This window comes from Salmo salar, chromosome 07 (genome assembly GCF_965601325.2).
Source record: "Salmo salar chromosome 07, fSalSal1, whole genome shotgun sequence".
NCBI lineage: Eukaryota > Metazoa > Chordata > Actinopteri > Salmoniformes > Salmonidae > Salmo > Salmo salar.
In genome coordinates, this window is record NC_138297.1 from 53897033 (window position 1) to 53911623 (window position 14591).

General features: G+C 44.0%; 1 protein-coding gene across 1 annotated transcript; it reads left to right on the forward strand.

Annotated features, from left to right (window-relative positions):
• The first annotated feature begins 1332 nt into the window (after positions 1-1332).
• On the forward strand, positions 1333-13524 carry cl011 (CL011 protein). Its single transcript, NM_001140398.1, has 17 exons — positions 1333-1412; positions 1821-2069; positions 2231-2305; positions 2548-2750; positions 6341-6421; positions 6558-6648; positions 6898-7026; positions 8492-8576; positions 8708-8800; positions 9054-9143; positions 9270-9448; positions 10365-10532; positions 10685-10839; positions 11104-11334; positions 12210-12343; positions 12627-12762; positions 13228-13524. Exons 2-17 carry the CDS (start codon positions 1845-1847, stop codon positions 13262-13264), a joined length of 2112 nt encoding a protein of 703 aa, NP_001133870.1. The 5' UTR covers positions 1333-1412; positions 1821-1844; the 3' UTR covers positions 13265-13524.
• The last annotated feature ends 1067 nt before the right edge of the window (positions 13525-14591 follow it).

Genomic DNA, 14591 nt, shown 5'->3' on the forward strand with positions numbered 1-14591 from the left:
CGCTTCCTATCAGGTACTGATACCCCATCAGATAGGTTTGGGTCAACTGTTCCTAATACTGTTCCCTATCAAATAGATACTGTCCCCCATCATAGTTGTGCCCTGACAAATACTGTTCCAACCTTTCTTATGATAATACAGAGTATAGCCATGATGACAAATTGAAATGAAAGCAAATACATGATTTGTCGAAATACATTATTTATATGATTAAATTAAAAATATTTAAATTGAACGTGTCATATGCTGCACATGGATTGTGCACATTTTCAACAGCAGGGATCATCAGCTAGATTCAGTCATGGCCCAATTTTGTCTTGAGGGGATGGTCTGGGGGGCGGAACATAATAAAAACATATTCGTACACTTCAAATTGAACGCAAGAAGCCTAAACAGATATAATATTTGACGAAAACAGAATCATTTCAAACCTTGATTACATTTGGGAACATTGGGGGCCGTCTTTCGGATGGGACGTTAAAACTGGTGTCCTTACTCTGTGGTCATTCAAAATCCCATGAAGTTTATTGTAAGAGTAGGGGTTTTCACCCCGGTGTCATGGCTAAATTCCCAACCTGCCCACATTCCATCATGGCCGCCTAATCATCCCCTCATTCCTAATTGGCATACATCACTCCTCACCTCTCCACCTTATAGCTGATGTGTGGTGAATGTTCTGACACAAAAATGGTTGCTCAGTTGGTAGAAAAGTGCTATATAAATCCAATACATTTATATTTTTTGGTATACAATCACATACATGGCGGCAGGTAGCCTAGTGGTTAGAGCGTTGGGCCAGTAACCGAAAGTCATTGTAAATAAGAATAAGAAAGAATAAGAATTTGTTCTTAACTGACTTGCCTAGTTAAATTAAAAACAATATGAATGGGAATACTTGGGGACATATTTCCAAAAATATAATCAATTTGAGCTATTTTCCTGGTGTTTTACAGCCTTTTATGTGCAACAATGAAAATTCTGAAAACTTGGGGGGCCAAATAAAACCAAATTTGGTCCGCGGGCCTCCACTTGGGGAACCCTGCTCAATTTATCTACGCAAAGAAGACGGGAACCATGAAAAGATGTTGAAGTAAGACACGGACCATCCATACACGACGGACATGGTTCCATCAATAACATCTACGTCCGCCTCTGATTTTTTTGTTTGTTGCTCCAGCATTATGTCGTTTATTTTATTTTATTACCTACATAGATAGCTATTAATTTAGTTGTGCAACTACAATCCGTATTTTCGTTGGTGGAAAGGATCCATACAATACGGGTGCTATATGGTGTAAAAACCTGACTTTATTTTAGACTAATTTGTAAGCTAACTGTTTGATAGTTTAGTTTGCCAGCCAGATTTGGGTTAACGTTGGAAAATCGACGCGCCTCAGTCTCATCGGTCCCAGGTACTTCTGCAGACGGCTCCCCCACTACTTAGCTAGCTAGCTAACGTAGCAATGAAGTTTTTTAATCGGTCTGGAAACTAGCTAGCTAAAGCTTGTAATTAAATCTAGCTAGCCAAGTTAAGTAAGCAAGCTAGCTAACGACCGTTATCCTAACGACATTGCAGGGGCCAGGGTAACTTATCTTAGCTAACTAACGTTAGCTAGCTAAATATATAGCTAAAGGACATTGTCATAGGGCATGTTTCTCTTTCAGCCTAGTTAGCTACTGTATATATTAGCAATGTAAATTGGTGTAAGTACGTAGTCTGCAGCTAGCTAACGTTACTGGTGCCTTGCTCTTTTCATCTAAATTGAGAAGAGATGGTATCTTAACACCAGACTAAATATTTCCACCTATCATCTCAACAGAACTCACAGAGGGCTGAACCAGAGATGAAGATGTTCTCAGTCTCCCACAAGACGGCCTTCGTGGTCGACCACTGCCCTTATATGGCAGAGTCCAGTCGGCAGCAGGTGGAGTGTGACGTGCTGACCAAGAGCCGTGGCCAGGGCATGATCCCGCTGGCCCCAGTGTCCAAGTCCCTGTGGACATGTGCTGTGGAGTGCTCCATGGAGTACTGCCGCATCCTCTATGACGTTTACCCCCTCAAGAAACTGGTGAGTCTCTCCATCCCATAGCCTGGCGGTGCCTGGTGGTCTAGTCTGTTTTAGCCCAGGTCAGGACGGAGTATAGTCTGTGCGTTGGCCAACTCGTCTGTGTGTATTCATATTCCGAGTTGAGCACAGCACATTATATTGCTTCAGTGGTTATGTTTCAGATCAACTACATTGTGAGTGATTCAGAGTTCCACATTCTGAACAGCTGGAGGCAAGAGGACCAAAGCACTCATGAGGTACTTTATTTCCATCTTCGAGAGATGGATGCTTATTTATCAACAGGGCAGCAATTTTGTACAGCACTAATTCTATGATTCTAAGCAATCTGTTGTTGAAAGTTTACAGCTTTTTGTTATTGCAATACTCACTACTACCAATCTCATTGTCTAATTTTGAGGTTAACTAATCCTGTCCAGATAGAGGTTTTGTTGTAATGTATTGTTGACTTGACCTGCTTCCCTTTGTATTCATGTGATAGCTCATGTCTGCTCTGGCAGCTGTGGGCCCACCTAACCCGCAGGAGGACCCTGAGTGTTGCAGCGTCCTTCACGGCCTGGTGGCAGCGGTGGAGTCACTGTGTAAGATCACTGAGTACCAGCACGAGGCACGCACCACCCTCATGGACACTGCTGACAGGGTGGCCAACAGGGGGCGCATTATCTGCCTCACAAACGCCAAGAGGTAAACATGAACATAATTAGTAAATAATTGTTTATTTATTATAATACCATTTTTTAGGGGATAGATCAGCTATGAAATTAACAGAAAGATTTGGAACTATCAAATAACATTACTTGTATAATTTCAAATCCCCAAATCCACCCACTTACTCATTCACAGGTTTTTCTTTATTTCTACTATTTTTTACATTGTAGAATAATAGTGAAGACATCAAAACTATAAAATAACACATGGAATCATGTAGTAACCAAAAAAAGTGTTCAACAAATCAAAATATATTTGAGATTCTTCAAAGTAGCCACCCTTTGCCTTGATGACAGCTTTGCACACTCTTGGCATTCTCTCAACCAGCAATTGCCTGGAATGCTTTTCCAACAGTCTTGGAGTTCCCACATATGCTGAGCACTTGTTGGCTGCTTTTCCTTCACTCTGCGGTCCAACTCATCCCAAACCACCTCAATTGGGTTGAGGTCGGGTGATTGTGGAGGCCAGGTCATCTGATGCAGCACTCCATCACTCTTCTTCTTGGTCAATTATCCCTTACACAGCCTGGAGGTGTGTTTTTGGTCATTGTCCTGTTGAAAAACAAATGATAGTCCCACTAAGCGCAAACCAGATGGGATGGCGTATCGCTGCAGAATACTGTGGTAGCCATGCTGGTTAAGTGTTCCTTGAATTCTAAATAAATCACAGACATTGTCACCAGCAAAGCACCATAACACCACCTCCTCCATGTTTTACAGTGGGAAATACACATGCAGAGATTATACGTTCACCCACACCGTCTCACAAAGACATGGCTGTTAGAACCAAAAATCTCCAATTTGGACTCCTGAACAAAGGACACATTTCCACCAGTCTAATGTCCATTGCTCGTGTTTCTTGGCCCAAGCAAGTCTCTTATTCTTATTGGTGTCCTTTAGTAGTGGTTTCTTTGCAGCAATTTGACCATGAAGGCCTGATTCACACAGTCTCCTCTGAACAGTTGATGTTGAGATGTGTCTGTTACTTGAACTTTTTGAAGCATTTATTTGGGCTGCAATTTCTGAGGCTGGTAACTCTAATGAACTTGTCCTCTGCAGCAGAGGTAACTCTGGGTCTTTCTTTCCTCATGAGAGCCAGTTCCATGATAGTTTTTGTGACTGTATTTGAAGAAACTTTCAAAGTTGTTGACATTTTCCAGATTGACTGACCTTTTTTATTTAACCAGGTAAGTTGACTGAGAACACATTCTCATTTACAGCAACAACCTGGTGAATAGTTACAGGGGAGAGGGATGAATGAGCCAATTGTGAACTGGGGATGATTCGGTGACCGTGATGGTATGAAGGCCAGATTGGAAATTTAGCCAGGACACTGGGGTTAACACCCTTACTCTTAGTGCCATGGGAACTTTAGTGACCACAGAGAGTCAGGACACCTGTTTAACTTCCCATCCAAAAGACAGCACCCTTCACAGGGCTTTGTCCCCAATCACTGCCCTGGGGCATTGGGATATTTTTTTTCAACCAGAGGAAAGGGGGCCTCCTACTGGCACTCCAACACCACTTCCAGCAACATCTGGTCTCCCATCCAGGACCAACCCTGCTTAGCTTTAGAAGCAAGCCAGCAGTAGGATGCAGGGTGGTATGCTGCTGGCTTATGTCTTAAAGTAATGATGGCCTGTAATTTCTCTTTGTTTATTTGAGCTGTTCTTGCCATAATATGGGCTTTACCAAATAGGGCTATCTTCTGTATACCACCCCTACCAAACACATTAAGAAGGAAAACAAATCCACAAATTAACTTTTAAGATGGCACACCTGTTAATTGAAATGCATTCCAGGTGACTACCTCTTGAAGCTGGTTGAGAGAATGCTAAGAGTGTGCAAAGTTGTCATCAAGGCAAAGGGTGGCTACTTTGAAAAATCTCAAATATATTTTGTTTTAACACTTTTTTGCTCACTACATGATTCCATATGTGTTATTTCATACTTTTGATGTCTTCACTACAATGTAGAAAATATTAAAAATAAAGAAAAACCCTTGAATGAGTAGGTGTGTCCAAACTTTAGACTGGTCCTGTATATATACTATATATATATTTTTGTATTATGCCCCTTCCCCCCTCTCCCCTAGTTGTAGGACCTGTGGAAAACATTACAATTCTATATATACACTGAGTGTACTTTACATAGACCAGGGATCATCAACTGGCTTCAGCTGCAGGCCGATTTAAAAAATAAATAAAATAATAATAATAAAAAATAAAATAAATTAAATTCATGAGTGAATGTTCAGGGGGCCGGAACATAATTACAAATAATGTATAGACTGCACATTGACCACAAAAAGCCCAAACAGAAGACTAAAACCTAATCACTTCAAACCTTGCTGACATTTGTATACAATTACACATTTCTATTATGCGTGATAATACTTTGGAACAGATTTCCGAAATTAAAATCACTTGGAGCTGATTTGCTGGTCTTTTTACAGTCTTTTATGTCCAACAATAAAAAAATATATATTTTTGTTAATATAATTTTTGGGCCGCCAGTTGGGGAACCCTGACATAGACTGATCAGGTGAATCCAGGTGAAAGCTATGATGCCTTATTGATGTCACTTGTTAAATCCATTTCAATCACTGTAGATCAGGGCTCTCCAACACTGTTCCTGGAGAGCTACCGTCCTGTAAGTTCTCCAACCCTAATCTAGCATACCTGATTGTCATAATTAGCTGGTTGATAAGATGAATCGGGTTAGTTACAACTGGGGTTGGAACAAAAACATACAGGAGGGTAGCTCTCCAGGAACAGGGTTGTGGAGCCCTGGTATAGATGAAAGGGAGGAGGCAGGGTAAATAAGGATTTTTAAGCCTTGAGACAATTGAGACGTTGATTGTGTGTGTCATTCAGAGGGTAAATGGGCAAGACACAATATTTGTGCCTTTGAACGGGATATGGTAATTGGTGCCAGGTGCACCGGTTTGAGTGTCAAGAACTGCAATGCTGCTGGGTTTTCCAAGCTCAACAGTTTCCCGTGTATATCAAGAATGGTCCACCACTCAAAGGACATCCAGCGAACTTGACACAACTGTGGGAAGCATTGGAGTCAACATAGGCCACCATCCCTATGGAATGCTTTCGACAGCTTGTAGAGTCCATGCCCCGACGAATTGACCACTACAATCTTAATTCCAACCCTCAGATGTCCACAGACTAACCCATCTTTCCCAGGACACTACAGTTTTAATATTTCCTTTTGCAATACATTCTTCTATTTTACTGTGAAGACTTACGAAGGTCTTGAACCTCTGTTTGTGCCAAGATTTCCCTTAAAATAAATACTCATATTTCCCATTGATTGATGGTGGTTTTTCAGATCTCCTAACAGTGCTGTTTGTAGGTCCCTCTGAACACAGACATTATGACTTAACAACCACTCCTGGACCTGACTCCAAAAGTGAACCACTGAAGGACCGTACCAAAAGAGATGATCTATTGATTCTGTTAAACCTGGTTATTAATTGAGAACCTGTAGATACTGAAGTAATGCCCATCTTTGATGGAAATCCTAATGGGGGTATTGTGTGTTTGTCTGTTACAGTGACACCCATGTGCGAATGCTGGAGGACTGTGTGCAAGAGACCATTCTAGAGCAAAACAAGATGGCAGCAGGCTCAGACAGGTATGAGAGATTGAGAAGAGAATAATAATGTTTTTACACTCTTTTCCTCTCGAAGCATCTTAGAAGGGCTTCGAGAGGATCCTAAGGAAGTGTCTTGAATCCTTCCGATGCATTCCAGTGTGTCTCTGTGTTTTAGACTGATGCCTATCCAGCAGTGTGAGCTGGTGCTCGTCCACATCTTCCCTCAAGGAGAGGACACCCTGGTCTCAGACCGGCCAAAGAAAGAGGTAGGTTTAAATTGACTCTGTTTTCACCTAGTCTAAAGGTTAATCTAGATATGTATAACATCGCTCCAAACACACTTTGTCATATCAACACATACTTAATCTGATGGAGATAAAGTATACTGTTAGTATCCTGTAAACGTGTGCTCATTTCCACATGCTGTAGTTACAAAGTTCTATAGAGATGGCATACAATAAAAAATGGTATGCTACTTTGTTAAAGTCCTACATAGTCTTCCTCTGTACCGGCAGGTCTCCTCTCTGCTGACCAGCGAGGTTCACAGTGTGCGGGCAGGGAGGCACCTGGCCACCAAACTCAACATTCTAGTGCAGCAGCACTTTGACCTTGCCTCCACCACCATCACCAACATCCCAATGAAGGTATGTCTTCTGTCCTCTGCTCTCCCAAGGTTCAGGCCTTCACCAGCCGCATCTATAACCTTTCACCCTTTTCACTAACTCCCACCCATTACTTCCTTCAGGGCTGTGTCCCAGCAGTCTTGAGTTAACTATTTTCCTGCCTCCTTCATGTCATGACTGATGTTAGATTAGCTATTTAAGGTATAAGGTGGGCTATTTTTGATGACTGGACGAACGTTTGAAAAGGGCGACGTTCCGTCTGCAAAATGACCTAGCCTGACCCGCCCACTTATTTTCTCTGCATCCACAAACCAACGCATTACACATTTTCTATTGGCCTTTCCACCCAATGCACCTATCGCTTCACTCGCCTCAACCTTCTGATACCCTAACCTTGCCACACCCCCACCCCATCCTCGGCCCCAAAATGTCCCAAACTTCCTTCTCCTTCCCCGTCAGCCATTGTGCACTATGATTTTACACACTGTTCTTTGTTTGTTCATCATCATGTTGAAATGACTCTTGGAACCGCTGCTGTTTTCATGCTGTATTTTCTGTTTTGCTAGCCCACATTAAATGTTTGCGAGCAGGTCAGTACTCTTAAACACACACCAAGAGGGACCGCAGAACGCAAGGCTGTGTGGATTGGTTTTGTCCATCCATCGGACGCTCAACGGCCCTCACTTTTGATTGGCCGCTGATTGTCCACTTGACATTCCAGCAGCCAATCAGAGTTGAGAGTGTTAGCATGTTTGGTGGATGAGAATGTACGCATTATGTGCCCTGTAGTTTGCCCCCCCCCCCCCCCCCCCCCCCCCCGGCCTCATGTCCTGTCTGACTCCTTGTTGGTGCCTTCTCTACCTCAGAGTTGATTGGTCGCAGTCCCTCCTTGTAGTGTCTTGTTGTGGTCCTTTGTGCTGTGTTGAGTAGTACGTATTGATATCAGACCACCCTCTGTCCCTCCTTTCCTTCTCTCTTTCCTCTCTCTTTCTCTCTTTCTTTCTCTCATCTGAATAGTAAGTCATTTAGTCCTTAGGCGTGCTACGCTGCCTATCACGGCTATCTCCTAACTTTCGCCCCAAATGTTTTTGTCCTCCGTGTAGTCCCATGTTATTCATCTGGGTTAGAAAACATGTACAGCCCTTTTCACTGAAGTACACGTCAGACCCTTAAACTTTGGACTGCAACAACCACAGCTATCCAGCTTCACATCACCGGAATCACCTTATAGGAAGAACGGAAGAGAGAACAAAAGAGAGAGAGACGATGCAAAGATCAGTGGTTTATGCATTTGCTAGTACTTCTCGAACCCTTGTTGTTAACATGAAAGCAGCAGTGTTTGTTTGTCTTGACAGCAGTGGATAGGCACTCACTACTGCAAGTCGCTCTGGATAAGAGCGTCTGCCAAATGACTACAATGTCAATGAAAAGGATACCTCGCTGACGTCTCTTTTTTTGGTCTTCTCCGTCCCCTGTGGGTGTGAAGGAGGAGCAGCACGCCAACACGTCGGCCAATTACGACGTAGAGCTCCTGCATCACAGGGACGCCCATCTTGAGTTCTTCAAAAGTGGTGAGGTTTTAAGAAAGGATAATAAAATAATCTATTGTTTTGGCCACTAAATGATTGTGGCTTGGCCATAAAACCACTACAGTAAACATTCAGTTTCTCCCTTTCATCTCTCCTCTTTTTCTGTTGTTCAGGCGACCTGCACATGGCTGGTAGTACGAGTCGAGACAGTGGACTTAAGGAAACAGTTACGCTTAAGTGGTGCACTCCTCGCACCAACAGTGTAGGTAGGCACCATGAACCCTGGGAAACTTTATTTGTTGTCGCGCTAACTGAATGAAAAGTCTCGGTAGAGGTGGGGCTTGAGTGGCGTTTGAAATTATAAAGATAAAAGAAGAGATTGAAAAATGGCTGAAAATGTCCTTGATATCGACACATCAAAGTCCCAAGAGCATTTTCTGTTGTAATATTCTCTTTTGGCTTATCTGGATATTTCCCATCTTTCTTGCGTGTGTGTCTGTGTGTGAACTGGTGGCTCAGAACTGCACTACTGCACTGGAGCCTATCGGATCTCGCCTACGGACGTCAACAGCCGACCCTCATCGTGTTTGACCAACTTCTTGCTGAACGGTGAGCCTGAATATTTTTGCCCCGACCCCTTGCCTCTACCCCCTACCCTAAATGTTAATACTACTTGCATACGGAAAATACAAACAAATGTAGTTGAAATACAGATGGTGATTGATTGCATTGCAGGTCGCTCAGTGCTGCTGGAGCAGCCCAGGAAGTCCGGGTCAAAGGTCATCAGCCACATGCTGAGCAGCCACGGCGGGGAGATCTTCCTGCACGTGCTCAATAGCACCCGCTCCACCCTGGAGGACCCTCCCTCCATTAGCGAGGGCTGCGGGGGCCGGGTGACTGACTACCGCATCACTGTAAGCCCCTCCCACCCCTTCCTCCTCTACCCCATAGTGACTGACTACCACATCACTGTAAGCCCTTCCCACCCTGTCCTCCTCTACCCCATAGTGACTGACTACCACATCACTGTAAGCCCTTCCCACCCTGTCCTCCTCTACCCCATAGTGACTGACTACCACATCACTGTAAGCCCCTTCCTCCTCTACCCCATAGTGACTGACTACCACATCACTGTAAGCCCCTTCCTCCTCTACCCCATAGTGACTGACTACCACATCACTGTAAGCCCCTTCCTCCTCTACCCCATAGTGACTGACTACCACATCACTGTAAGCCCATTCCTCCTCTACCCCATAGTGACTGACTACCACATCACTGTAAGCCCCTTCCTCCTCTACCCCATAGTGACTGACTACCACATCACTGTAAGCCCCTTCCTCCTCTACCCCATAGTGACTGACTACCACATCACTGTAAGCCCCTTCCTCCTCTACCCCATAGTGACTGACTACCACATCACTGTAAGCCCCTTCCTCCTCTACCCCATAGTGACTGACTACCACATCACTGTAAGCCCCTTCCTCCTCTACCCCATAGTGACTGACTACCACATCACTGTAAGCCCCTTCCTCCTCTACCCCATAGTGACTGACTACCACATCACTGTAAGGGGCAGAGGAGGTTTAGTCACAACTAATTGGAGTTTGTTTACAAATCTAATGCATATAAAATGTCAACGTGAAAACACATAAACAACGAATTGGTGTAACAGCTGTCTACTGTGTTCTATGTAACAATGTGTACCTGTAATGTCCTATATTTACACTGTGTCTATGTAACTACCATGTTAACATTGGTAGGTATAAAATACACTTATTCTAAAGTGGGACCAAAAGTTTGATACCAGTATTTTTGGGGTGTCTGCTGCAGGACTTCGGAGAGTTCATGAGGGAGAACCGTCTGACTCCTGTCCCAGAGTCCCCAGACGCTGAGGCTAGTGGGAAGCCCCCGGCGGAGAGGGCCAAAGCCCAGCTGGAGCGTTACACTCGCTATTGGCCAATGATCATCTCCCAGACCACCATCTTCAACATGCAGGCGGTGAGCAGGACAACAGCCTTCTTTCACACACTGCACAGTTGCTCACCTCACATCACTCGTTTGATTTATTTTTTAACGGTCTGTGTCATTTTGTGTTCATTGTATGTGTGTGACTGTGTATGTGTTAATTGTGTGTGGTGTGTGTGATCCAGGTGGTTCCGCTGGCTAACCTCATAGTGAAGGAGAGTCTGAGTGAGGAGGACTTGCTGACCTGCCAGAAGACCGTTTACAACCTGGTGGATATGGAGAGGAAGAACGACCCTCTTCCCATCTCCACTGTGGGCTCCAGGGGAAAGGGCCCTAAAAGGTAGTCTGTCTCTGTGTGAGAGAGAGACTCATGTTGTGGCTTAGTGTCACTCCCTGAGTGTTTAGGGGTGGGAAACAGTGTGTGAGTGAGTGGGTGTGTGTACATGTTTGTTTTTATGTGTGTGTTTGTATGTTAAGGATGTGTGCGGAAGAGAGTGAATTGGGGAGAGAGTCTGAAAGTGTAACTGTGTCGCTCCCTGACTGTTTGGAGGTGGGAACCGTATATAAGTGTCCTGACTGGTTACTGTCCCCCCCCGGGCTTTAGGGATGAGCAGTACCGCATCATGTGGAACGAGCTGGAGACTCTGGTGAAGACCCACGTGGCGGGCAGCGAGCGACACCAGAGGGTTCTGGACTGCATCATCGCCTGCCGCAGCAAACCCCCCGAGGAGGAGGAGAGGAAGAAACGGGGGAGGAAGAGGGAGGACAAGGAGGACAAGGCAGAGAAGAACATCAACAAGGATTCAGAGGACAAGAGTTGGCAGGAGTCAGAGAGGTCAGGGTGACACAACACACATTTTGTTTGACCTTAAGCCTGACCTACTGTTTTTAACAACAGACCCTGCATCCAATCAACTCTGTGATTCTGAAAAAAATCCTGTCTGAAAAATATATTTTTAAAATAATATATACAGTACCAGTCAAAAGTTTGGACACACCTACTCATTCAAGGGTTTGTCTTTATTTTTTCCTATTTTCTACATTGTAGAAAAGTAGTGAAGACATCAACACTATGAAATAACACATATGGAATTATGTATTAACCAAAAAAAGTGTTAAACAAATCACCCCAAGCCACCCTTTGCCTTGATGACAGCATTGCACACTCTTGGCACACTTCTCTCAACCAGCTTCACCAGGAGTGCTTTTCCAACAGTCTTGAAGGAGTTCCCACATATGCTGAGCACTTGTTAGGTGTCCAAACTTTTGACTGGTACTGTATATACCGGTTTAGTATTTCACCCTGGTATTCTCCTGGTCACTGTCATACTGTGTTGCATTCTACCCCCAAGCCATAAGACTCCTGAACAGCTAATCAGAGGGCTACCCAGAACCCTCTTTTACGCTGCTGCTACTCTCCGTTTATTTACATTTTTACATTTTATAATAGTTTATAATCTATGCATAGTCACTTGAACTCTACCTGCATGTACATATTACCTCAATTACCTTGACTAATCGGTGCCCCCGCACATTGACTCTGTACCTCTGTATTTTACTGCTGCTGTTTAATTATTCGTTACTTTTATTTTCTATTTTCTACTTAACACTTTTTTACTTCTTAAAGCATTGTTGGTTAAGGGCTTGTAAGTAAGCGTTTCACTGTTGTATTCGGCGCATGTGACAAATAAAATGTGATTCCTCCACCAGGCTGAAGGGGGCGGTAGAGCGTGGAAAGGAGGAGCAGGGGGAGTCGGAGGTCATAAAGGATTCTCCTGACTCGCCAGAGCCTCTCAACAAGAAGCCCCGTCTGGAAGAGATCCAACTACCTGAAAAAGCCAAAGGTGCATGCCACCCCCCCTTCTGGTTGGCCTTGACCTTATTGTCCTCAGATCCATGGTGTGAACTGGTGTGGTCCATGGTGTGAACTATTTGTTGAATGCCAAGTTCATGATTATCATTGCAATGAGTAGTATTCTATTATTATAATTTGTTTTTTGTCTCATCACTGCATGAATGACCTTTTTTATTCAGAGACAATACATTGATAAGGCGTGCCATTACCAGTATTGTTCCTTTCCACTGATCTTTCTGTCTCTGTGTTTTCGGCCTGTGGTTACAATGTAGGTCCGGTGTCCCTGCTCACCATGTGGACTAACAGAATCACTGTGGCCAACTCCAGGAAACACCAGGAGTTTGCCGGAAGGATCAGCTCTGTGAACAACAAGGCAGAGTTATACCAGCACCTTAAAGATGAGAATGGGTGTGTGATAATGTGCTGTATAAAACCATTCCCCACATCAGTGTATTATAGCCCCTAGTTCTAATTAAGCAATAAAGCCCAAGGAGGTGTGTTATATGGCCAATATACTATGGCTAAGGGCTGTTCTTATGCACAATGCAACGCGAAGTGCCTGGACACAGCCCCTTAGCCGTGGTATATTGGCCATACACCACAAACCTCAGAGGTGCCTTATTGCTATTATAAACTGGTTACCAAAGTAATTAGAGCAGTAAAAATACATGTTTTGTCATACCCGTTGTATACAGTCTGATGTACCACGTCTGTCAGCCAATCAGCATTCAGGGCTTGAGCCACCCAGTTTATAATGTTTGATAGAGATGTTGTAGTTTGTTTTCTTGACTGAAATCTGATTGTCCAGTGCCTGTTATGGAGTAGACGGTCTTATGATAAATAATTAGTTGACTTTTTTTCTACTGTTAACAGAATGGACCTCCACGAGAATGGGAAAGCCACCAGATGATGTGACCTGTCTCTGTACAGGATGCACCCACTCCACCGAACACCTTACCACAGCAGGAATATGAGCTTGGACCAGAGATCATGTCAATCTGAGGTGTATGGACTGTCCTCCCCTACTCTGTCCATACCAGGCATAGATTAATGGGTAGCAGTCAGACTTTGTAATTTTTAGAGTGATTTTTGTTCGTTTTCTACCCACGTTTGTATGGATAGGCTCACATATTGTGTGAAGCAATAAAGTTGTCAACAGGCAGTATTTTCTTTCTGTGCCGTTCTACTTTTCTCACGGTTAGGTTAATGGTACGGTGACCGCGAATGGTTGGCATCAAGTCTCATATATATATATATATATATATATATATATATATATATATATATATATAACAAAATGCAGTTTTGTCAGTTTGGAAGGTTTTTGTCTGAAATATAGTAAAATCCAGTTACTATGGATATTGTATCTTAATTCTACTTTAAGATTCCTCAATGAAATGAAAAACGACAATTTTCATGCTTTGTTGTACGTTTTGGTACATAGAAGTACAAATGTGTGTAGATTATCACAGCAATACAAAGTTCCAGTATAAAAGGCACATTCATAATTGCCCTCCTAAGATCCATTAATACTTTGTCTTCCAAAACGGTGGTGCAACACATTTGTCTCAACAACCCTCGTAGTGGCATGAGTAGTGTGTGTATGAACATGTCACAACCTCACTTCCAAGAATGGATTCATTTGTTTGTATGCTTTTCTTCTTGGGATTTGTATTCCCATGGTCTGCTATGTGGGTATTGTGGTGGGAACTGGTATTGTGGAGGTGGGTGAAAAGACACTGCTCTTGATAAGGCAGTCTGCCCTGGAGATTTGTGGGAGAGAGATGCTCTCCACTGGCTGGTGAGGCGTTAAGCCACAACCTCGGGGGAGGTGTGGGTACTGCTGGTTGAAACGGGGGGCATCCTTGGCCTTATTGTCCTCAGATCCATGGTGTGACCTGGGACAACCCCCTCTGAGGGCCAAATCGCAAGAGTCCTTACCCTCACACGGCTTCTACAGAAATAGAAAACTGTAAATGTAAGGGTGACTGCCAGAAAGAGGCAGCAGACCACTAGCAGAGCTGTCAACACACTGGCCATCCAATGAGGGGTCTGTCTGTCGCACTGATACACCAGTGGGTTCCGAGGCTGGGACGGTGTTGACAGAAGTGGGATATGGAGTACTGGTGGAAAGAGTGGGACTAGAGGCTGTAGTTGTGGCAGTAGTTGGGCTGGGGAAACAGTCATGCCCGAAACTCACAGGGCCTACCTTGCTGATGGGGAACTCTGGGAGCATT

Coding starts and splice junctions, on each gene's coding strand:
- cl011 (NM_001140398.1), top strand. CDS start 1,845: ATGAAGATGTTCTCAGTCTCCCACAAGACGGCCTTCGTGGTCGACCAC. Junction 9,449..10,364: donor TGACTGACTACCGCATCACT/GTAAGCCCCTCC, acceptor TGTCTGCTGCAG/GACTTCGGAGAGTTCATGAG. Junction 12,344..12,626: donor ACTACCTGAAAAAGCCAAAG/GTGCATGCCACC, acceptor GTTACAATGTAG/GTCCGGTGTCCCTGCTCACC.